This window comes from Branchiostoma lanceolatum, chromosome 15 (assembly GCF_035083965.1).
Source record: "Branchiostoma lanceolatum isolate klBraLanc5 chromosome 15, klBraLanc5.hap2, whole genome shotgun sequence".
NCBI lineage: Eukaryota > Metazoa > Chordata > Leptocardii > Amphioxiformes > Branchiostomatidae > Branchiostoma > Branchiostoma lanceolatum.
The window spans coordinates 2,965,087-2,990,000 of record NC_089736.1 but is presented as its reverse complement, the minus strand read 5'-3'; the positions used below and the strand labels follow the sequence as shown (position 1 = coordinate 2,990,000).

General features: G+C 41.8%; 3 protein-coding genes across 3 annotated transcripts; 2 read left to right on the top strand and 1 right to left on the bottom strand.

Annotated features, from left to right (window-relative positions):
• Positions 1–538: 538 nt before the first annotated feature.
• Positions 539–4,326, top strand: LOC136420432 (N(G),N(G)-dimethylarginine dimethylaminohydrolase 1-like). Its single transcript, XM_066407354.1, has 6 exons — positions 539–762; positions 1,418–1,561; positions 2,243–2,342; positions 2,562–2,758; positions 3,593–3,721; positions 4,102–4,326. Exons 1-6 carry the CDS (start codon positions 616–618, stop codon positions 4,201–4,203), a joined length of 819 nt encoding a protein of 272 aa, XP_066263451.1. The 5' UTR covers positions 539–615; the 3' UTR covers positions 4,204–4,326.
• A 1,408-nt stretch (positions 4,327–5,734) lies between these two features.
• LOC136420433 (cytoglobin-1-like) lies at positions 5,735–18,878 on the top strand. The gene is made up of 3 exons (XM_066407355.1): positions 5,735–6,020; positions 15,250–15,478; positions 18,721–18,878. The coding sequence occupies exons 1-3, from the start codon at positions 5,839–5,841 to the stop codon at positions 18,853–18,855; spliced, it is 546 nt and encodes a 181-aa protein (XP_066263452.1). The 5' UTR covers positions 5,735–5,838; the 3' UTR covers positions 18,856–18,878.
• A 3,010-nt stretch (positions 18,879–21,888) lies between these two features.
• On the bottom strand, positions 21,889–24,656 carry LOC136420804 (uncharacterized). The gene is made up of 3 exons (XM_066407908.1): positions 24,453–24,656; positions 23,704–23,874; positions 21,889–23,255 (listed from the first exon to the last, which is right to left on the bottom strand). Exons 2-3 carry the CDS (start codon positions 23,872–23,874, stop codon positions 22,989–22,991), a joined length of 438 nt encoding a protein of 145 aa, XP_066264005.1. The 5' UTR covers positions 24,453–24,656; the 3' UTR covers positions 21,889–22,988.
• Positions 24,657–24,914: the final 258 nt, after the last annotated feature.

The following is a 24,914-nucleotide window of genomic DNA, read 5'->3' as shown; positions in this document are numbered from 1 at the left end:
CACCACTTAAAAATCACGACCACAGCACATCCAGAACTTGAACTCAAAAAGTTTGTCTTGTTGTGGTTTTGTGTTTACAATACGTTTTTAAGTCATAGATTTCAATTGTGGAAAAAAAATTCAGAAAATACACTTTAGATGTATATGGCATGGCATAGAATATATTGTATGCCGGGGTTATTTTTAGTCTGCTGGCCAAAAAATCTCCCTCAATGACATTCAGTAGGGACAAGATATTTCATTCGTCTTTCAAGAAATCAACCGCTGCCGACAAACTAATTGCCTTTGAACAGGAGTGGGTCATGTGTAGGGTTGCGATGCATGCAGTATACTTGATACGTATTGTAACTGATGACTCATTGTGTACGTTTGTCATTGATACTTGACCATTCGAAAGTCGCTGTACTTATAGTTGTGTCAATAACGCTATGATATAATTGCATAAATTAACCAGTCTATATCTATAATGCAGTCTGTACATGCAAATCTGATATGATAATTTACATGCGCAAAAGGCAACACTGGTTCTTCTGGTTTATCCAGTCTGTTGCAGACAATTAATTTTATACAGCACAGCGACACCATTTCATCGCGGAAAAAAGAAGGACACTCAAAATGGACAACATTTTCGACTTTCCCGAGTTCAAACGCGCCGTGGTTAGGGAGATACCGAACACCATCAACAACGGACTGAGAGACGAGAGCTCAAAGCAGAAAATTAACGTGGAGAAGTGTCGGAAGGAGTGGGAGAACTACGTACAGGTACGGCTGTAAAATCACACCGAATTACAACGTAATGAGGATTAATCACCAAGCAGATCCAACGGTTGCGAAGACCGTCTCCAACTGGCAGAATAAGTTTTTCTTGCAACCAATTGCAAGCAAAAATTCTTCTGCCAGTTGGATACGGTCTTTGCAAACGTTGGATCTGCTTGGAGATTAATGAGGACGAAATCGTACGCTCGTGATCTGGATTCATTTCATTAAATGTCAGTATTATGCGGTTTGCACCCGAGCAGATGTAAGGATCCGGTTAAGTCCCATTGCTTTACAACGTTTAGCTCGTCTCTATTGCAGTGAACCTTCTTCACTCTGCTCCTAGCGGGAGGGTAGCACTAAAAAATAGTACACTATTAGAGAAGGCCGAAGGAACCGCTTGTGAACATTTCATTCGAACAGACAAATGTGGTGAGCTAGATCTAGTGACTGATATACAAGATACAGTCTTGTAGAATTGAAACATAAACATCGTAGGTTCTCAACAGTAAAGTACACAGTGTGTGTGTGTGTGTGTGTGTGTGTGTGTGTGTTAGCGTATGTGTGTGTGTCTGTCTGTTTGCTTGTTTTGCCGTCTGTTAACACAATCTATTTTACATGTGTGATATCACTTATACAAACGAGTCTCCTGTTGCTGCAGGTTCTGAAGGACTTGGGTCTGGAGGTGACAGTCATCCCGGCGGACGACTCGTGTCCGGACTGCCCCTTCGTGGAGGACTGCTGCGTGGTGATCGGCGACACCGCCCTCATCACCAGGCCTGCCTACGAGTCTAGGAGAAAAGAGGTATTGAGCTCTCTAGTGAACGCTCATGATAATTTATGAATTGATTGATTGATTGATGGATGGATGGATGGATGGCTGAATGGGCTGATTGTGTGACACTAAGTGCTGTACAGTAGTGTATTTGCGTCGCCATATGCACTATCTAATGCGGGAACATTATGTATTATACATAATTATATACCTACGGATGTATTATGCATATATACCTACATCAATGGATAATTAAAAAATCAATTGATTGATTGATTGATTGATTGATTCAGTGAGTCAGTGTGTGAGGGAATGAATGAATGAATGAATGAATGCTGTGTGGTGATCCGCGACACCGCCCTCATCACCAGGCCTGCGTTCGAGTCTAGGAGACGAGAGGTAGGCATATCCTCATCACTGATCACTGAAAAATGGATGACTGATTGATTGCTTGTTTTTTTATTGATTGATTGATTGATTGATTGGCATGACCGGATTAATAAATGAATGAATGAATGAATGAATGAATGAATGATGCGCTGTGATCAGCGACAAGTCCCTCACCACCAGACCTGCTTATGAGTCTAAGGCAGGGTTTACACGCGCATTTCCAAGCAATCCCAAGAGCAAAATGCGTGTGTAAAAAGCTGGAAACGTGTGTGTAAACTTGGCCTACTTTCGCAGCGTGATGATATTTCTGTTTGTTTCCAGAGGCCAGCAATCGAGGAGACGATGCGAAACCTGGGGCTGAAGGTTCACGTGGTGGAGAGCGAGACGGCCACTCTTGAGGGCGGTGACGTCATGTTCACAGGTAAGTAAAGAGGAGATTTTTGGACATTGAAAAAAATGCAATTTCAGGGTGTAAATCGCGCTGGTTTGCGCCACTTTTCGAATTCCGGGCGCTACATGATATATTTATTATGCATTCCAGTAAGATTTCCCTGTTTTGACTTGACCGAGTGGATCGAATATCTGATGAAGGTTGGAGTCAATCTTTGTGTTGGATTAAAGCTTCAAATTATCCCAATAGGAAAGGAGATTTTCTGCGGCCACTCCGTCAGGACTAACACCGAGGGGTTCCAGGTCCTACAGGAGACGTTCCCGGACTTCCCGTGCCACCAGATCCGGATCACCCCGCCCGAGCCGCACCTGCTGGGCACCTGCGGGTACGCCGCGCCCGGGGTCATAGCCGTGTTCGACGGGGACGACGGCATGTTCACTTGGGATGTAAGCATGGGCAAATATATTTAACCTCCTTGTTATTGCATTATTTGCGTTTGGGATCGGATTCTTCACGTTTTGGATCGCATTATTTACGTTTGGGATCGGATTCTTCACGTTTGGGATCGCATTCTTCACACTGCAGCTAGGTGTCGCTGCTGCAGTGTGAAGTATCCGATCCCAAACGCAAATAATTCGATCCAAAACGTGAAGAATGCGATCCCAAACGTGAAGAATCCGATCCCAAACGCAAATAATTCGATCCAAAACGTGAAGAATGCGATCCCAAACGTGAAGAATCCGATCCCAAACGCAAATAATTCGATCCAAAAAGTGAAGAATGCGATCCCAAACGTGAAGAATCCGATCCCAAACGCAAATAATGCGATCCAAAACGTGAAGAATGCGATCCCAAACGTGAAGAATGTGATCCCAAACGTGAAGAATGCGATCCCAAACGTGAAGAATGCGATCCCAAACGTGGCTGACAATCTACTCCAGTCATGAAACTCAGTCACGCTTGGGACCGCATTCTTCAGCAGCGACACTTGGTTTGGCAAATACATTTCTTATTCAGCGACTTACCAACCTGATGAAACTATTTACGAACAGTAGAAGAGTAGTCCCTTTCCCAGTACGCTAACAATGAGATATACATGACTTGTTTTCAGTTTCCTTTCCGCTTATATATTATGTTTATGTATTGACGGGATCCGTGGTACTAACTGATATTGTTTTTGTTTATGTGAAAATTCAATAAAAATTCAAAAGAAGGAAAAAAAACAATGAGATATGTTTCACTTCATGTTCAATAATTACGGTCTGGCATCTTTTCTCCAGTACATTAGTGAGGTTGCTCATCAGAAATACAAACCGCTATGGCTGCCGGACCACTTTGCCAACAACTGTATGTACGTCAACGGCACCATCTTACACTGCACAAAACAGACCAAGCCGGAAAGCTACGAGGTAAGTTGTTGTTTTTACCAAGAATAACATACTTTATTCAAGTTCATACAAAAGATTTATCGTTGTTTTTATGTGGCGGTCTTAGGGTACAAGGCAATCTCATAAAAGTCGACATTCAACTGTGTTTCAGCACAAAAAAGAAAACACAAAGCATTCCTCACTTAACCGACATCTTGCGTACCGCATTCATCCCTTAGTAAGCGTTTATGATTAGAACCTTTATTCTGCCTGTGGTGGCTCCAGATGTTTTACTGAGGGATGGCTGAGCAATGAAACCACTAGCTTACATGTATATATACGACATCTTGGAACAATGTCTCTCTTTGAACGGTCCGTCTTTGTAACTGTTTAGGATCACAATGCCTTTTTGCTGTTTCCAGGTCTTTCAAGAGGAAATGTCGAACTACGATCTGATCGCCGTGTCCACAAAGGAGGTCGGGAAGGCGGACGCCGCGCTGACGTGCCAGTCTCTACTCTTCTGAGGCAGTCGATAATCTTACTCATATTACTCAAGATATCGATTAATAAATCAAGCAATCAATCAAACTTCACTGCACAATTATCGTAACGTGTACAATGTATGTCGCGTCACTGAGAAATAAGTCTAAATATAAGAAACTACGCCATGTTGTATTGATATCACTCAACATATCAATCGACCAATCAATCAATCAAACTTCACCGTACAACGATTGTAATTGGTGCAATATATGGCGAGATACTGAACTGTTTTAGCAATAAGTTTTAATGACTAGAGTCTACCATAGTTAGAAAAATAAGCTACATCATACAGTAAGCAGTATGGTATCAACATGTGCTGGAAATATTGCCTACATGAATTGTTCTAGTTCGTAATAATCTGATCTAGAGAAAGAAAGGAAGGGAAACTTAGCCTTGGTGGATGGTGCGTATACAGGATAAAGCTCTGGTCATATAGTGACATGATTTCGGTTATCGGGTATGGCACTCAAAGAAATCAGAACTTTTTTTTCTGTCATTTCTAAAGCCTTTCTCAATAAGACCGACCCAGTTGCCTAACCTTATGGACACGTGACTAGCGGCGGGTCACATGCACCTTGGAGTATGTACAGTCCTAACTCTTGATATTCTTTTTCAAATGTTATTCAACAATAAGGTTTGATATGGTGGCAGACAATGATGAAGTCAAGGTGTTTGGTGAATAGGGAAAATTAAAGCACTTGACCATCTCGTTGTCCAATAATTGGTTGGTTGAGTGTGCTCGTTGTGTTTCTGTTTCATCCTACGCTTCTCAATGGCTCAACCTAGCGACTTGATAAGGAACTTCCAGCAGATTATCTTTTTGGATGTCTTTCGCACACATGTGCATATGTTAAACAATATTGTTTACACTCAAAATCCAGGAGCGGTATAGCTTGCCTGGTTGTTGCCTTTCTTGGGGCGCTTTTGTTTTCTTAAGTAAAGTAAAAATAAAGGTAAAGTAATGTAACTACTTGCACTACTTCATTATGTGTATTCTTAGACCAGCTCTACTATATACATTTACTGATGGGTTTAGCTATTCAAAACAGGTAACGACACCCATAAGATATATGCCTGAGCCTTACTCTAAGTGGCATATAACGCTGCGTGTATTAAAGGCATTCGGAAGGGTTTCTTCAAAATGATCTCCTTGAAAACAAACATTTAGCGCACAGGTGGTTTGTTATCTTTATAAAATAGGCTAAAAGGTTTTTGACAAACGACATAGGTACGTTGCCTAGCAACGGTCTCACCGTTACCCCGTACCGATCACGTGACTTAATCCGTACAGCCATTAACGGCTTGGGTGTTCGACGGGATCAATTCAAGAGCCTAGGATGATGAATAAGGCGTGTATTTGCTTGCGCATCATGGGAGCAAAGCACAGCTGTAACTCACTTCGGAGATAATCTTCTGGGGGAAAGCAACAGTCGGCCGTAGGTTTCCTCCACACTAAGTCAAGGAGAAACCTATGTGGATCGCTCGAGCTTGTACTACGCACTTCTTCACCTAGCACAGCAAAGCCGTTTCCAGCTAGGATTTGAACGGCGGCCGGTCTCGCGCCATTGACGTCACAACGACGCCCTGTGACGTGTGCGCGTCCTTCCCGACATACCATGGGATGCACGGCGTCCATGAAGTTCGCGGACCTGAAGACGGAGTCCCTCCCGGAGCCCGAGGCCCCTCTCCCGCCCGACCCCCGGCTGCCGCTCGACCCCTGGCAGAAGTTCTACCTGGAGAAGTCGTGGAAAACCGTGGCCAGGAACATCGACAAAGCGGGGATGATAATGTTCGTTAAGTGAGCAAGCTTTTCTTCTATTCATTCCAGTACCATCTATTGGTCTATAAAGATTTATTATTCCATGTTCGCTTTGGCAGCGGTTTGTGTAAGAAAGTGTTCTTTTTAGCACCGGTCTATTAGCGTCCCATTCATTAGATAATTTTGTTCGCTTAACTACATTTGTACAACGCCTGAATTCATTCATTCATGGCAGAACCTAGCCTTTACCAGGCTCCGCGGATCGCTGGGAAAATAGTAGAAATTGGCGTAAAATAGTTAATAGTATGCTAGAGTTGGCTGGTCAAACGGGTCCAATTGTAGACTCTAGCTTTTCACTCTATTTGTCCAATTTCTACTATTTTTCCAGCGATACGCGGAACCTGGTAGAGGCTATCCAGTACCATCTATTTTCCAAAAAGATTTATTATTCCATGTTTGCTTTGGCAGCGGTTTGTGTAAGAAAGTGTTCTTTTTAGCACCGGTCTATTAGCGTCCCATTCATCAGATAATTTTGTTCGCTTATTAACTACATTTGTACAACGCCTGAATTCATTCATTCATGCCAGAACCTAGCCTTTACTAGGCTCCGCGGATCGCTGGAAAAAATAGTAGAAATTGGCCAAAAAAGAGTCAATAGTTTGCTACAGTTGGCCGACCAATAGGGTTCAATTGTAGACTCTAACATATCGCATACTATTCACTCTATTGGGCCAATATTTCTACTATTTTTCCAGCGATCCGCGGAACCTGGTAGAGGCTCTGCCGTACCATCATGTTAGTTAAGTAAGCTTTTCTTCCATTCATGCCAGTACCATCTACATGTATTGGCAAAGGGTGTCCCAAAAAGATGTATTAATGCATTATTGGCTTGTCATAGTTTTGCGTGAAAATTTTGAACGAAACTTTGGAAGAGTTTTTTTTTTCCTGTAGCAGCAGGAAAATAAAACGATTGGCATTTTTGGCGGTAATACTACCGGTGTTCTCTTGATTTTTGCGCGATTGTTAGAGATCGACCGATGTTTGCAGCGCAGGGATGGTCCCATTTGCTGTTTAATTTTGTATGTATACCTTAACTACAACGTTAGCATTCTCATATCTTTTAAGTTTTTGGGAGGCCCACGAAAAACCGAACAGGTTATTGACCTCACCTGTATGTTTTCCTACTGCTATGTAAAAGACATTTAAGATGGAAAGCCGACCTTTTTTTATCTGCCGGCAAAAACCGTCGCACTCTATGACATTTAGCAGGGACTAGATATTTCATTCGGCTTCCGAGAAAGCACCCGCTGGCTTGAATAGGCCAAGGTGATAAACCTCAGCCGACAAACTGCCGTGAACATATATCTACATGCATCTGTCTGCATCTTCGCGCCTGGAAGATCATATCTGTCCAACGCAATATAAATTTTTATCACCATCATTATTCACTGAATCCTACAGTTGTAAACACATCTTGCAGCTGCAATCAGTTTCTCTTTAAGTCTATATTTCACCATTTTAATTCTTTTTTTCCAATTGTGAAGTAGCATTAACAAGTGATACATGGTCGGCGTGATGTAGAATATACATTTGTTAGGAATTGCAAGTAAGTGTAGCTTTTTTTCTCGATGCCATCAGCTTATCTGTCTGCTTTGCCTTCCAAGAAATGGCCCACTCGCTTGAAGAGGCCTCAGATATAAACCGCAATACGAAATGGCAGCGGCGGACAACCTGCCATGCAAATTTATTTATCTGTCTGTATCTTCATGCCTTAAAAGCCCATATGTGTCAGACTCAATATAAGATGTCACCATCATAATCATTCACTGGCGTTGGAAACGTTGTGAAATCATCCAGCAGCTGCAATTGGTCTTTCCTCAGTTACATATTTACCAATTTTCAAAAGTGTGAAGAAGCATACACCAGTTTAGGCACGTTGTAAAGATATATTAGTTTAGAATTTCAAGTGCAGCTTCTAATTTATGTCTCAATTTGCTGATAGAACTGTCATAAGGTTATGTGTTTCCTTCGCCCTTCTAGAAAGTAGCTACTGGCTTGAAGAGACCGGTGTATAATAAACCGCAATACGATCTGGCAGGGCTACGCGCAAGCTGCCAGGAAAATTTATCTATCTTTATATACCTGCGAGCCTTAAGATCATATATGTCAAACTCAATGTGTGCATAATACGGATATCCCCAGGCGATATCTCACAGCGGACGTCCTTTTACTGATATATGTTATATAAGAGCCTATTTCATCCTGTGGATTAGGTGCGATATCTAAGGCCGTTTATTTCCTTCCGGTAGACGCCGTAGTGCAGTGTGACGTTAATAGAATGTACCGTAAAGTACTGTAATCTATCGTAATGTCCCAAGTGATAGTATTGTTTTAGCGTTTGTGAATTAAGCGCCTGTGCCTTTCGCTCCTAGCTCAGTCTGCATCTCATAAACGTTTGTCAGTAGCATCATTCTAGCCAGATTTATTGGGGCTTTCGCTGCATAAAGTGCCTTCTGGTAGACTGGGCACTTTGTAGTTGGTTTATTTGGCACAGCCTATTACGGATATAGTTTTCGTTCGTTTTGTAGGACTCTCAAGTGGAAAGGTTTAGCACCTAAATTCTCAAGTGTAAGAGATATCCAAACAACATTCAGAAGAAGCCAAGAGTATGGTGACACACCTACGAGTCACAGGATGTACTACATGTATAACCAAACCCATAAAGCTTAGATTGTATTCTGTAGCGGTTCTCATTAGGATAGCCATTTGTTCCACTTGTCAGCATTGTTATCCTGAATTATCTGTATTCTTCTTCTATATACTGTTTTATGTTGCAATTTGCCCTTGGGTAAGAAGTTGTGAATAATAAAACTCAAGAGAACTCTTCTGTCTACTGGCCGCTAGTGCAAAATTAAGCCATGAAAGCATTTAGAAAACCGCCAGCCACCAAGAAGGTCTACACAAGGCACTAGTATAAAAGTGCCCTGGTATGGGCTATTATAAAACAGACACACGCCTATTGATCCATTGAAAGCCTTCATGGGCTTTTCAAGCCACACGAAGATAATAGACTTTCTCCGTCATAAAACGAAGTTGTCCATAGGTGTGCCAGCAACGCTCGTAAACCTAATTTACCAACAGACTGAAAATTGATTGCACGTCTTCTCTCAGACCCCAAAGAGTAGCAGAAATTTGCCAAGAGTATACCTGATGATGGCCAAGAGCTGGCCAGTAAAAGGCTCAGTTCAGGCACTCGCTGTAATTATTGAATCTTTGGCGGCTAGCTCCTTTGGCAAGTCATTATCTTCTACCGGAAAACTAATTTTACCATCTCCAATGGCTTCCGAAGGCATGGACCTTTTGGGCTGTGAAGAGAGTTCATTCAATAAACCAGATATATAGCTATCGGACACTTCGTAAAATATCAGCATCTGAGATTTGCCTTTGATGTTTCTTGGGTTTGTGTAGACTTTTACGGGCTATGAGAACACTGTAGTAGTAAAAGTGGTATACATGCAGAATGGGTTCGGACTTCCCCGATGAGACGAAACGGCACGTTTTACAAGTGTTTTAGTCACTTAACGCACGGACCGTCCCATCCTTTCCGAGTCGTTAATTTCGTGATCCTGGCACTTTGCAGGACAGGCTGGACTGAAGAGAAGCATGTTTCATCACCCTCGTTAAACCAGGACCCCAATCGCTCCACGTTACATCCCTCGCGAAAGAGGCCCTGGTAAAAAGTCCCGCCAAATATGGTTATGACGACGTCGCCACCAATCAATCAGAGGGGTTTGCTTCCTCTCATCGGAAGCCAACGCGCAAAGAACGCTGGGAAGCTCTCAACCAATCAGGTTACGTGTTACGGCTAGCTCATTAATTATTCATGAGCTACAACTGCCGTTTGTACCAAATAAGGTCAGCTCATTAATTATTCATGTGCAAGGCTCGTCAATCATAACCATATGTGGCGGTGCTTTTTATTAGGGCCCCTTCCGCGAGTGATGTAACGTGGAGCGATTGTGGTCCTGGTTTAACGAGGGTGTGTTTCATAAGGAAAAAGGCTTCTCACTAAAGAAATTAATATGGCCACTGCAAGGGTTGAATAATTTTCTGGGGCCTTCCACTGCCCAGCTTACATGTAGTGCTCGTTTGCCTATACACATGTCTGTATTGCAGGATGTCTACTTCATCGATATGAAATTCTGTCTGAGTGATATGGGCGCAAGATGGTACGTACAAATGGCGGACTGCCACTACTACAACCCTCACCTAATGTACACCTCGTTCTTTAGACGTCAAACCAATATGAAGGGAGCCCCTTACACAGCGCTATACCCTGTGTTGAAGTGGCTTTAGTTCGACATCCATCTACAAGCACCCATATCAACAAGTTGAACACGTCGTGTAAGAGTAGTACTGCATTATGGCCAACGGGTTTCAAACTCTCGTAACTGTAGTTTCATAAGAGCTGTTCCAAGTCACTGGAGGTTATATACGAAATATGAGTTTGACAGGCCTGAACTGTATAGTCTGCGTGCCATTTTAGATAGAATAATGTTGTATCTGCTTAACGTCCATACCGATATAGCTTTCGTGTTATAAATCAGTACAGTCAGATTGGAACTACATACCGTACATTCCCGGAAAGACTCGTAAAGAAAGCTCATAACAAATAGGTTTCCGGGATTTCCTCTTGTCAAGGCCATGTTAACGGTACTTGAGTTCTACTCGGAGCTGTGCGTCGTGACAGTTAAGGTAACTTATCACCTTATGAGGTGTTGTAAGTACGCTGCCGTAAGCTCGCTGGTACGTGGGTTTTGAAATGTCGCCGTCCTTGAAATGGATGGAGAAGCTCGTAAACAAGTGTGGTTGGACGTGACCGGCTGTAACGTCGTGTGATATTTGGGGAGTAGGATATGAGAGCACACACATATTATCTCTCACACACAAATGCACCTGTCCATGGTACTGAATGTACCGTACATCTACACACACACACACACACACACACACACACACACATCCAAACACACAGAAATACACCTGTCCATGGTGCTGAGCCCACTATTCACACGAAAACATGCACCTGTCCTTGGTGCTGAACGCACTATTTACACAAACACATGCACCTGTCCTTGGTGCTGAACGCACTATTTACACAAACACATGCACCTGTCCTTGGTGCTGAACGCACTATTCACACAAACACATGCACCTGTCCTTGGTGCTGAACGCGCTATTCACACGAAAACATGCACCTGTCCTTGGTGCTGAAAAATGTTCACACATACATGCTATATACATATCTATGTATCACAGGGGGCTCTGTTGTATCCAAGTATCTCCACTCTGAATCAAATTTTGGGAATAATCAATTCCTTAACGCCGCTATTCTACATTGATGTCACTGCAGGCGGATTTATACATTTAAAGATCATAGACGGATACATATACTTCTAACTTTACAAAAGCATTTTCTGGCTGTCATCAGGCCCTGGCTACCATAAGACCTCTGATAAGACATTTACTAATGCAACATTGGTGATCCTCGAGGTATGCACACCTCAGATATTCGGGAGTTCAAGACATTCAGTGGTCATACGTCTGAGAGCTTATTCCCGCAAAGGTTTGCACATTCGATCCCCAGGGTTGCCTGGCACACTTCTTATGCTGAAATAATAGCAGTACAGCCTTTGTTTACCTCTTCATCTCCCTTCTTCCCTAGTCTTCACACGTTTTCTGCCGGTTTATCGGCTTTGTCTGGTAGCCAAAGTTCGTTTGGTGCGTCCCAAATAACGTACCAGCGTAACCAACCAGGGCCTAGCTCGATAAGTAAGATGTTCGGGGTGAGGGCATCAGAGAGCGAGCTTGGTTCTTTCATGGGAGATTTAGGAAGAAAACGGATTGCAGATATTCATTTTCCTGACGTATCACAAGAGGTTACCTGCGAACATTTTTGTGAGGTCCAGTTATTTTTCTTCTTTTTGGCAGCAAAGTTCGTCTGGTATGTTTGTGTGGATTCGTCTTGACGGGGAAGAGGCGCCGGGTTAGAACATCAGAGAGCGAGCTTGGCTCTTTCATAGGAGATTTGAGAAGAAAACGGATTACAAATATTCCTTCTTGTGAAGTATCACAAGAGGTTACCTGCGGATATTTTTGTGAGATCCACTTTTTTCTTCTTCTTCTTCTTGGCAGCAAAGTTCGTCTGGTATGTTTGTGTGGATTCGTCTTGACGGGGAAGGGGCGCCGGGTTAGAACATCAGAGAGCGAGCTTGGCTCTTTCATAGGAGATTTGAGAAGAAAACGGATTACAGATATTCCTTCTTGTGAAGTACTAGTATCATAAAAGGTTACCTGCGGACATTTTCGTGAGATACACTAATTCTTCTTCTGCTAATGTTAGAAGATTAGTGGCCCTGGTATCAACACTGGCTCTCGTCCGCCAAACATTTTCATTTCAATCGCCATCTCTCTAGCTTACATTAATCCTAATTTGCGCTAATTGAACACAATGCTGGGTCTATACATTTACGCAGACGCAATTGCAATTATCCTTTGGGCAAAAAAATGTTTGATGGCTTTCGTTGAGGACGATCTCTTTTAAAAAGATTTAGTAGCTGGACAGGATTTTTTCATATACAACAGTGCACATGCTGGTTATGATGGCAGCACCCTCTAATTCAAGCCCCAAAAATAGCCTACGATTCACAGAAGGGGGAGTGACAGGATGGTGTGGCCATTGTACGGTACAATCAGCTGTGAATTTACATACGTACAAAACCAAATAATGAGGGACATAGACCGACTGAAATATTTGTGTGTCTCATTACCTTAGCCGGCGTATTGTCTAGAATACTTTGAGGAAAACCATCAACAAGAAAGTTACCTAGACTGGAGAATTCTTATCCGGGTAAAACACGTTATGAACTATCGACTTGAAATAAAGGCTTTGACTTAAATTGCTTGACCTGACTTGGCTTGTCGCTTTGATACATTTATATCAGTAGCGTGCAAATTGGTGTGAAAAGACCGGAAGGAAAGTGTGGGATTGGAACCCCTGACCTTTAGTTCCAGGGACCACTGCTACCTTTCTCTTTACAGAGTTGTATTGGAGCAATAATTACAGGAACGGGATTACCAATTACCCAAGACTTCAGAAAATCAATAGACTGCCATCTTCTAAATAGGAGGTCGGCACCCGCATTAGGTGTAAATCATTGGTTGTGTTATAAGGCAAAGGTAATCATCTTCGGTCTATTGAGTTTTAAAGACTTCGTCACGCCGTCGACGACCTTCGGTAGAAATTGTTGATCACCAGAAGGTCACCGAATTTCAAAATCAACAGAGAATCGAGAGTGTTTTTCGCCAGAAAATCTACCGTTGCATTGGACCTAGAGGTAATTATGTTCGGTCTATTGAGTTCTAAAGACTTTGTCACGTCATCAACGACCTTTGGTAGAAATGGGGGATCACAGGAAGGTCGCCAAATTAATTGCAAACTGAATCGCCAGAGAATCAAGCGTGTTTTTGTCTGAAAATCTACTCTGTTGACTTGATCGATGAATTTATTTGACTCGTTACATTGGATGGGGCTCGACCCCTAAACATTGCCCACTGTGACAGAAAGGACACACGAAAACGCCATCAAATAAAAAAAAAGAAATTACAATTGTGGAATTTATGTCCATATAGCGTAAAAGAATCATGTCATTGCTTCTTTAAGTTCCGTAGTAAAGTTATCTACAGACACCAGAAAAAAGAAATTATCTGCAAGATCTTTTTACCCAGTAGGTAGAACTGATGAACACGCAAAACGAGAAAATCTGACGTCCTAGTCTCTCTAACACCTCTAGGATTATCTATAATCCATCAGTGGTACAAGGCCATTTATAACATTATTCACAGCGATAAAAGCAATTCAGAAGCTTACCACAGCCTTTCTACAGGTGTTAGGCCAAGCAGAAAGCCTTGTCAAAGTTCAAGTCAATCCCTTAAAAGATGAAAGGCTTAAGATAAGAAAGTGACGAAGGGGCTGACAAACTATAAGTGTTCTCGTAAGAAATGGCCATTAGTACTGACACGCATGACATGAAGCATGGTGTACGTTCAAAGGACTTCACAACAACGTTTGAAGTTGCTCTAGACTATTACCCCTTTTCCCCACCATCAAGCAAGCATGAACGTTTAAAAGCAAACATCAAAGGAGGCTGTCTCCATCAAGATAAACTTTAAGATGCATCTCATTTATCATAAGCGTACATCAAAACATTTTGCCGCTTTGTTTTTTCCGTTTAGTCGAGCATTTCTCTTTCTTCACAAACACCCGAACCAAAAACATTCTGAGTGCGTCACAGTTTGTGTTTTCTACCTCCTGAAAATGACAAAGGTCTGGGGGAAGCTGTAAATCTTGTTATAGCCAGCGCCACACTGCCAACGACTTTCGGCAGAATTGTTGACCGCCAGAATTGTCGCCGAAACATTTCAAAGTCGCCAGAGAGTCGAGCGCATTTTTTTTGCCTGGAAATTTACCTTGTTTTATCGAACGTATTCTCGAAGCAAAGGTTTCGGTCGGGGTCTAGAAGTGATCTTGATTTTAATGTGGAGGGAGTCGGACAATAAAATCGCGACCACTACTAGCCCCCGACCGAAACCTTTGCTTTGAGAATACATCGGACGGGACTCATCGGTTACTTGCGAACATCATGATTAGCCGATCCCTAAAAATCGCGCAATCATCGAGAAAAACCGGCCGTATTTCTGTCGAAAATGTAACGTCGTTCGATCGATTTCCTGCTGTTTTACAGGGATAATAGGATCAGAACATCTCCCGGAATCTATGATAGGATCGGACCATTTCCCGTAGGGTTAGGAAAATCCGTGTTAAATTGCCCGACTAACCCTAATAAACGCTGATGGTGCGGAATCTGGTGCTGATGGAGTGACTGACCGTATCGTGAGATTTACTTTCGAAGTGAAAATTGATTTAGGATTAAATCTTTACTCTCAGGTGGCAGGGATTTGGCCTTACGTCGATGGAGGTTAGACACCTAGGTAATAAGATACAATACAAAAGTTATTCATGACAAGCAACTGGCAACAAGTTGCAAAACTTCCACAGCTACTTGAGTAACACATTTACATTGTTCACCGAATACAGTTCAGACATCTCTCGCACAAAGATGCCATCAGCAATATCATGAATTTCTTACTGCAAAACTCTTCTCCAAATCTTATTCTCCACATCTTCTTTCTCCCATCCCTTGTCCAGGTTACTCCGCGATTTCCCCGAGATAAAACAGAAGTGGCCCCAGCTGAGACACCTCACAGACGAGGAAGTCACCAACAGCGTCTACCTCATGAACCTCGCCACGCGTATTTTCGACACGCTGGACCACGCCATCGACTCTCTGGACGACCTGGACTACCTCATCCCGCTGCTGAAGAGGCTCGGGCAGATGCACGCCGACATGAAGATCATGGATCCCGAAGATATCTGGGTATGAGGCCAAAAGAAACAAACAAACAAACAGCCAAACCAACACAGACAGACTTGGAAATGGGACCGAAGCATTACCCAGATATCCTCCGATGGATCCCGAAGATATCTGGGTATTGCTTTGGTCCCATTTCCAACCCGGGGAAGCTTGTGGGAACGAAAAATATGATATAAAAGACAACAAAATGCACAAAACATGACAAAAACTACTCCCAACCATATATTGTGTATTTCCTTGATACGCATTTTTTTTATTTTTCACAAGTCTTTCTTGTGCGTGGACATGAAAGGTTCATCGAGTTCAAACGAAGGACATCCCGATTCTTCGTCTGGCGCCAATGTAGTTATGGTTAAATCCAGACAAGGGCACACGAATAACAAGCCCGGTCGACTCAAAGCAGGGCAACACGAGTCATTATGCCGTTTTGCACGACTCCAATTTTCTAAGCCTGGATCTCTGACGCCAGCAAGTCCTCATGTCCGTGCTGTCGGGATATGTTATAAAACGTTACGGCGGCAACAATAACCACAGCCAGACGTCTGGCAGTCTGGGCATCTAATTGACCTGGTTTTCGTGTTGATAGCCACAACGCTGACATTATCAATCAAAATCGTCCCTGTCCTAACTACTTTGTCTGCGATCGATGGCAATGAGTGGGTCAACATGAGGGAAGGGGCAAAGGAAACATTCTGCGAAATTCTAAAAGTCTTAGAGGTTGAGATCTTTCTTTGAATTTTGTGATTTGAATCCTCGACTTTTAGCTCCAGAGGCAGGGACACTCACCCATAGATATGGAACATGGAACTGCCATCATTCTTATGTCGCCAGGTCACCTTCCAACTACAAGCGTGCACTTTATTCAGGACTGCAATGTAATGAGCAAATCATCCTTGAGCTTCATAATGCATAACTTTTCTCATCAAGTCCCGATTTCTCATCGGCCGGCAATCCTACAACGCAATCTCATCAGTGATAGGCTTTCCTGATTGAAAATCTCCTTTTAGAGCCGCACGTCTGCAAAGATCATTGCAGCTGAAATCATTCTAAGATCTATTTCGATAGCCGGGTAAGAAACCATCGCGACCTTCCCGAGACCTCCTCGGTACTGAGAGCGTTTCCCGCCCGCCGAGTTTGACTAGCGTGCGCGCGGTGAATTTTGAAGGGTTTGATTCGGGCGGGCCATACAGTTTCAATAGATCGCAAACTACTCCAATGGTCGCGAAAGTTCTACTATTATTCCTGCGACCAATAGAGTTTTGTAGAGACTTATTCGGAACGCTTTCAGTAATGGGTCGTCTACCTCAGACAAAATTGATTAATTTCTTGGAGCAAATGAATCATGACGGTGATTATTGTCATGATTTTCACATTACGATGTAATATTCCCCGGTTTCATAAGCGATAACACGGCCTATTTGATTATCATTACTCCTGTTTTCTCGGATGATTGCACTGGCTGATTAGGTTTTGAAAGTTCAGGCCTAGAATCGGTTCATGACAGGCATAAAGAAACGGGTAGATTGCCCAGAGTTTCCCTTGCAATAATGATATATAGTGCCTGTAACTAAATGGCAATTTAGGAGGAGAATTTTGCATCATAGTCATAGTCATACATAACGGTGACGGTCTGGGGCAGATATATGTAGGTTTGACGGATGACAAAAAGCGACCTACAGTGACCAGAAATATTACTGCAGTACATGATCAAAACAATACTGCAGTGTTACATTGTACTATGAAAAATCGTAAATAGAATAACTGCCACAACGGGAGTAGATCTTGGACATGTAACATTCACCGCAAGTGTTTTATTTTGAGGAGAAAAGCATCGAAAAGGAGAAACTTCAATAAATCATTATGAGGGTAGTTTCGACTAAATTTTTCCTTCACAAAGCTTTAATGTAACATTATTATCACGTGATTATCCACAGCTATTCTCCGCACATTAGTCTTCGTTATTAACCACCGTTGTTATCGTTGCTAAGTAATGTCGTATAGCATCGTTCAGTACGAATACAACGCAATATTAATAGTAGTAGTCCATGGGCTGAACAGGTTTCTGGTACCACCGAGAGGGACGAGTGCTATCATGGATCTTTTGTATCTGTAGTAGCCAATTGCAAAGTTTATTATAAGCTATGATAACTAACTTCCAGGAGCAGCTTCCTTACTATAATCACATGACCAAATGACGTCATTAAAATGGACCTCGCTTTTTGGGACAAAATATGAAGCATCAATAATTTTTGGTGAAAATCGGTTTGTAGGCAACAGATACCACTGGACTCAGAAGAAAGTCTGTTTTTGTTCGATATTTCGCATTCATAAGAAGTTATGAGTCTTTTAAGCCCGTTTTTTTTGGGGGGGGGGTAATTTTATGTAAAAAAAATGTATTGTTTACTTTCCAAAATCAGGCATTTATTTGGGCTACCTATGGGGCCTTAGGTAATACATTTTATTGATTGCCCATATCATTCTCTGCGTTTAGGGCTTTGAATCGACAAAATCCGTCAATTCTATCAGGAGTTTGATATAAGGGTTTTAAGGAATACATGTCCCCACAATATGTTATCAGTTGGACCAATCCTAGCTCATTAATTCAGCTTTTTTCACGGTCATGTTTTAGCGACCCCTATCTCTCAGCCCACCAACTGCAGCATTGCGAAACCGCGATCAACCGCACCGTTGCAATGATAAGATACACCAAGCAGGTATTGTAGAGCCTACTAGGGTAAATCACACCAAAATGATATTTGAAAGGAGACACATCAGAGCTCAAAATACTTTTGAAAACCTATGGTGCCTGCAAACTGTGTGTTGACCGTGACTGTCACAGATATTGCTCCTTCACTTTGAAAATTCTTTACCCACCATCGGTATTCAAAAGTGCTCCAAGTCCTGGTGTGTCTTCTTTCAGATGCCATTTTGATTAAGTCTACACAAGGAGGCTGTGCACGACCTACTTTGTCCTTGGTGTATCCTATCCTGGCAACGATGCGGTTTAATGACGGTTCGCAATGCTGCAGTTGGTGGACTGAGAGACAGGGGTCGCTAAAACATGACCGTGAAGAAAGCTGAATTAATGAGCTAGGATTGGTCCAACTGATAACATATTGTGGGGGACACGAGACGTTGAAATTATTAGATTTTGGGCTCCCTAGTAGCTTGTTGGACATAATAACATAAATCCAGGCGCCGACGTCATGTTCTGAGATGTTGTCATAACCTGTTTGTTTCCGCAGAAGATGGAGAGGCCGTTTCTGGAGTCTGTGCGCGCCTGCCTGGAAGACAGGTTCACCTACAAGTACGAGGAGATCTACAGCAAATTCATCATCTTCATCATCGAGACTGTCGTCATCGGGTTCGATCCCCACTGAAAGTTTTACAAATCGTCCAATAAAAGTCTAGTTGCAAGACCCCATAGCTACCACGAACTTTGCGTGATCATGAAATTCATGAACATTCATAATCGAGACTGTCGTTATTCCCCCGACTGACAAATATGCATTATCGTCCGACTAAAGGCCATTGAAAATTCTACGCTGCAAGACCCTGTAGCTACCAAAGTGTCTACATGGTGAGCCCATATTTTGATGAGCATCACTACTTCTAGAGGGTCTGCATGCCCTTTTTCGTGAAGCGTTACGAGCGATTTTAATTCACCGTTAATCGTTACCGGCCGCCTGAATTTACCGTTAAGCGTTATCGGTATATTAATCGTGAAGCGTTACTGGTCGTTTTAATTCCTCGTTAAGCGTTATTTGTCATCCTGAATTCAACGTTAAGCGTTATTGAGTAATTCCTCGTTACGCAGGAAAAAGCATTTCCTCCAGGGAGCACACGGCTCCGGCAAAAATATGTCGGTAGGGCGCCCCCCACAAAATTTCAAGCTGAAACACTTCTTAATTTTTTTCACTCTACCAGCAAAGTTTTCTCCTCAAAATTCAGGAAATTAAGTGTTTCGCGGTTCAAGATTTTAAAATGTTCCCCGGGTGCATGCCAGGCCTCCGTCGAAAAATATTGTCAGAAAGGCGTCGCCCCCCAAACTCAAGCTGGAACTCGTCTGTATTTTTTTTTCACAAACAGAGACATCACCTAACTTAACTTATATTACCAGTAATATTTGCCCATCGAAATGCAAGAAATAGCGGTGTCAAGAATTTTGCCCGGGAGCATGTCGCAGCTCCGGCGAGGTCTGGAGGGCGTGACGCCCCTCAAAAATCAAGCTGAAACACTTCAGGAAAATCCCCCCCTCAGAATGCAGGAAGTAGCGTTTCAGAGGGTCAAGATTTCAAAATTTTCGTCGCACCTTCGGCGCCCGTCATTGTGATCATGAAATTTCCTGTCGCCGCCGAATTTACTTTAAAGCGTTCGGAGCAGGCGTGCGAGAATGGCATAGCGTACTAGGTCTCCTGCCACAACATCAGGACGACTCGTGGCAAAAAAACGTCGTCTTCAGGGGTATCTCATGTTCTAAAAATGCTGAATTTACCGTTAAGCGTTATCGACCGGCCTGAATTTACCGTTAAGCGTTATCGGCTGGTCTGAATTTACCGTTAAGCGTTGCCAGGACCCCCCCATGCAGACCCTCCTTCTAGGCAACTGTTGTGTTACGACAACGATGAATTTTGGTCGCTTGGGTGTTTACAACAAAAGGATTTTTCTACACCTTACATGAGTGGAGATCATTGGACACCGCCTACAGGCTATGGGTTCAAACCCCATGGCCCAGGACTGAGTGGACTTGCCAGAGTCTGGCAGTCAAAGTTGCTGGGCTCCGTTTGATCGCATAGGTACTCAAGTTAGATGGTTGTAAGTTTATATTATCTACATGTTTGTATAAAAAAAAGGACTGAAAGGATTCTGTGTAAATTTGCCCGCCGCTGCAGAAAGTGTACGTTAATATTCACGCTCGTCAATACAATACAACGACAGGAGACACTTTGGTGAAGGTAATATTCATCATCAAAGAAGACAGAACCGTATTTTCATCTATTAAGAAGGTCTTACAAATGGTAATTAAGTCTGAGAAGTTATATCCAACCTCAAAGTTGTAGAATAAAACGTTTTGTAGATAGTGTGTACAGCCCACTAATACTATAACTACTCCATTTATTTTGAGCAGTGCAGCACCGCCCTCTTGCGAGATATGATCAAACTGCAAGCAAAGCCTCTGCAAGGCCAGGGTGAGCAGTTCTGAGAAGAAACCGTCTACCTCTAGCTCTGTCCCAAACGGGTAAATCAATCCATTTAATTTTCATAAGTTTGAAAATAACCAAAGAGCTTTACATCTCACCTAATAGATCTAATTTGGAAGGTCTTCTTTTACATCCGGAACAACCATTCAAAGTACCGCTGCCTTGTTCTATAAAAGAGTGCTTGTAACATAATTAGAAGAAGTTTATTGCAAGTTCATGCCCGTGGGCTAATTACAAATACATGATAAAAACTTAGGAAAAACATACATGCGTCAGTAAACTGTGTCTGACTTTGCTGTAACAATAGGTTACTGGTACTATATACAATTGTTGGCTATATCACCATTGTGCAGACTGAATTATTCTTGTACAAACCTAGCCGTGGCGACTCTTTAATCGGGTATATTTTGCTGTATGTCTAAAGACTCTTTTACATTACCCTCACAAGAGGGTAATGTAAAAGAGTCTTTCGACATACAGCAAAATATACCCGATTAAAGAGTCGTCACGGCTAGTACAAACCCTGCTATGCAAAATATATTCTGCTGTTCATATAGGCATTAGAAAGTGTGACTTTTACTTTGAAATTTCTAAAAACAAGTGTTATGTTGCTTTGATTCTTTATGCCAGCTTGGTTTCACATTAATTCTCTTTCCAAGATGCTTCACTTCATTGCAGATACATGTACATATGAAGCGATTTCTTGAAAGTACCATATACATGTAATATGGCATGTTTGCTTTAGCAGTAACTTATTGTAATGTGTGACTGGAATTTTTGAATGTGTATATACTCCAATCTCTGATACGTTTTCATGCAGAATACCAAACTGGATTGTCACTTAATACTTAAGATTTCTTGAACATTTTATGGCTAAGTTTTACTAGTACATGTAGTCTCACTCATTATTTCTATAATGCACATGAAAATAGGTAAGAAAAGTACTTTTCCATGTGCTATGGAAGATTCAATTTTCAAGTCTACATGTACCTTCAATGATCTGTTGTAAATGCTTTTTTCCCTGAACAAATTAAAGAAATGATTTATCCCTGAAGTTAGTCTTTCTATTCAGCATGCTAGCAGGCAACTACTGAGGGCTCTGGCTTGTTTAGGTTTTCGTTTTCATTTTACAAATAAAATTTTTCTTATACACTATCTTTTTGCTTTCTGACAACATCAACATGTACATCACACACAAAACATGCTGACAACTGTTTTTGTACATATTTCCTATATTTTTCCAGAATAAAACTACTGTATACAGTTATGTTACATTGTATTTTTTTCCAATTTTCAACTACTAAAAGAATGATGAAAAAACATGTAGAAAAACATATAAAAATAAAAGATAAGTTGAGCACCAGCTGTACATTACAAAACTGCTAAAACACTCACTTTAACCAAAGCTCCACTAATTAGACTATTGTAGAAAAAAATACAAAACCCTGTATATCTTAAAAACACAAGTAGTAAAAACAAAGCAACAAGAATAATCATATAGCATTAATAAAATAAAGACTCTCCGACATGCCAACATCACTTAAGCAGTATTTTCCCCATACGAACTGCATTTTTACATAAACACAACCAGAGATCTTTTTCTTAACCACCATACATTTGTTGTAAGTGAGAAGGGTACACCATTCAATGCTTGCTACTGTATTTAGATAAGTGTAAGTTGCTTACATACAGTCCATACATAACTCTTTCATAGATGGCACATGAGGAAAAAATGGACAGTACACGTACTATCCGTATTATACAATAACATGAGGTGGGAACTAGTAAAAAGTATGTAGGAGTTCAGAGGGTTTGGAAGAAAACTAGCATTCATTGTCGACACTGAAACAATATAAAAGAATTGTTGACACAGAGAGACTTATCATTGTAAGTCCACCATCATAGACTTCCATTCTGGTATTGCACTTATTGTGTGTTATATACAATTCTTCATACACACAACACTGAAAATCTTAGATGTACACTTTTGACATAAAATGTTTCATTTACAATTCTGAAATAAAATAGCTGCATGCGTACCCAACCGGGTTTGTCTTTTAAAACACATCAAAATCCATATTTACTTCAACTCAGGCGCATATTTTTTTTACTGTAGGTTGTAAGCTCAAAGCAAATTCAAGGATCTGACTCATTCTCAGTGTTTTGCAGAGAAGAATAACAATTAAAAAATAGAATACTAAAAAGTACAGACAAGTGCTAGAAAAGAACAGAAACAGGAAAAGACAAGCACAAAAGTCCAAGAATGAGCCGGATCCTTACATCTGCCTGAAGGTAGATCCTTACAAGTATATCTAAGCTCTCAACAGACCACAAAAATTCTCGACCACGGAGACCGCCTTGCTGGCGGGAAACCGTTCCTCGTGCATGGCGACCAGGATCCCCAGCGGCAGGTGACACACGACGACCCCGTGTCGCTGCTTCTCGGTCGTACCGTACGCACTGCTCTCCGTCATCTGGTAGATCCGGAAGCTGGTTGACCTCTGACCTACGTGGATGGTGAGGACCCTGTTCACCTGGTGGTCCTCTTCTGGTGGCAGTTTTGTGAACAAGTCTTTCACCTGTAAAACATGGATAAGTCTTTAAATGAATGAATGGATGCATGGAGAAAGGAAGGGGTGTAAACCATTAACATATTGTATTGTAGTTTTATTGTATATTTGTTAAGGAGCCGGCCATGTTGAGAAACCAGGTTTCTGTTGCCGGCTCCTCACAGATTTGCTTTTAATCTGGTAAGCCGACTAACTAAATAAAATAAATAAATAAACATAAATCCACCTCTTTGAAAAATTGCGGAGATCTCTAGTGCAGCAGCACCAGGAATGCACAGTTTAGATATACAGGAGTGCATTACACTGGGGGACGTTGGGTTGGAGATCTGTTTGGATGTATCTTCTAAACTGCATTCAAATGTGTATACTAGTAACTAACAGAGTCTACATAAGGACCACCTGGCCATTGTGACCACTCTTCTGAAACAATCTTCATCTTAAAGAAAAACTTCTTCACCTGTCCCCACAGTTCCTTGTCCCTGCCATCCGACAGACAACCCTGGGAGTAGACCAGGTTTCCATGGCAACCGAACAGTGCCACGCCCGTGACAGCCCCATACTGCAGCAGGTTGTGATAGACAAAGTCGTCCCATGGCACGGTGGGGGGTTTGTGTGGTCTCACTGCCATCTGCGGAAAAAATGACATTACTGTATTCAAAATGCATGGTTTTTATTTCACGGTAGGAAAAAAAATGGACTGTTAGCGTGGTTTTAAGTTTGTGTTTGAAACAACAGTAGTGCTACAGTCATTATAGGTGGGCAAATTGTTTCATGGTGGTTTTCTATATAATGTCCTTGTTTTAAGTTCGCGATGAAGAGCACATTTCTAGCAGTCAATAATAGTAGATGTACTAGTAGTGGATTGTTGTTTTGTGTACTTTTTTATCAGCATTTTATATGTTTTGGTCCATATTCAACGATGAGCTAAAGCCACAGACCACTAAATGACTAAAAATGACATACAAATTGTCACAAAAACAAGCCCCACCATACATCTTCTTGGAGATAATGTCATGACCATACATGGCCAAAATCGAATTCTTCATACAGTGTTTACACCATTCAATACATAATTCATATAATACTACATTCGAAGTACAGTAAAGAAAATTTCATATGATTCTGTAGCCCGCTCCAACATGACAAAGCCATAAACAACACATTGTTTTGGTCCTGCCATGACTCTGATGCAAAACGTTACATTACCTTGAGGCTTGATCGGATTAATTCAGACGATTTCTGGCCCCAGGTTGCTGATCCGATCGACAGATCGGTGTAAAAGATGTCCTAAAATCTCTAAAAACGTGACATAGTCGTTACTTTGCGCCTAAAACGACCCAATGGTGTAGAAACTGATGTGATTCTGGCGGCTTTGTTGTTGGGGCATGCTGTCTGCAGTGTTGTGGGGGTTAAAGGTCATCTTAAAATGGTCGCTACTACTAAATCTATAGGGGCTTTTATTGAACAATCTGTAGATTTATTTATCGAATTTAGCATTTTCGAAATAATTACGTATAATACAACTGACTTTTTGATTATTTAGCATTAACTCAAGAATAAAATTGATATTTTATTGAAATTGTCCCTTCAATGCTTTCCCACATTATCAAACACCCCTAAAACTTTGGTTTGTTCCGACTAACTTGAAGGTTTTCCCGCCATTATTTC

What these genes read in the sequence shown, in the direction of transcription:
- LOC136420804 (XM_066407908.1), bottom strand. Translation starts at nt 23,874, where the DNA reads ATGGCAGTGAGACCACACAAACCCCCCACCGTGCCATGGGACGACTTT. An exon ending in ACAAGGAACTGTGGGGACAG is followed by an intron (nt 23,256 to 23,703) that starts GTGAAGAAGTTT and finishes CATGTTTTACAG; the next exon opens with GTGAAAGACTTGTTCACAAA.
- LOC136420432 (XM_066407354.1), top strand. Translation starts at nt 616, where the DNA reads ATGGACAACATTTTCGACTTTCCCGAGTTCAAACGCGCCGTGGTTAGG. An exon ending in AGTGGGAGAACTACGTACAG is followed by an intron (nt 763 to 1,417) that starts GTACGGCTGTAA and finishes CTGTTGCTGCAG; the next exon opens with GTTCTGAAGGACTTGGGTCT. An exon ending in CGGTGACGTCATGTTCACAG is followed by an intron (nt 2,343 to 2,561) that starts GTAAGTAAAGAG and finishes TTATCCCAATAG; the next exon opens with GAAAGGAGATTTTCTGCGGC.
- LOC136420433 (XM_066407355.1), top strand. Translation starts at nt 5,839, where the DNA reads ATGGGATGCACGGCGTCCATGAAGTTCGCGGACCTGAAGACGGAGTCC. An exon ending in GGGATGATAATGTTCGTTAA is followed by an intron (nt 6,021 to 15,249) that starts GTGAGCAAGCTT and finishes TCCCTTGTCCAG; the next exon opens with GTTACTCCGCGATTTCCCCG. An exon ending in TGGATCCCGAAGATATCTGG is followed by an intron (nt 15,479 to 18,720) that starts GTATGAGGCCAA and finishes TTGTTTCCGCAG; the next exon opens with AAGATGGAGAGGCCGTTTCT.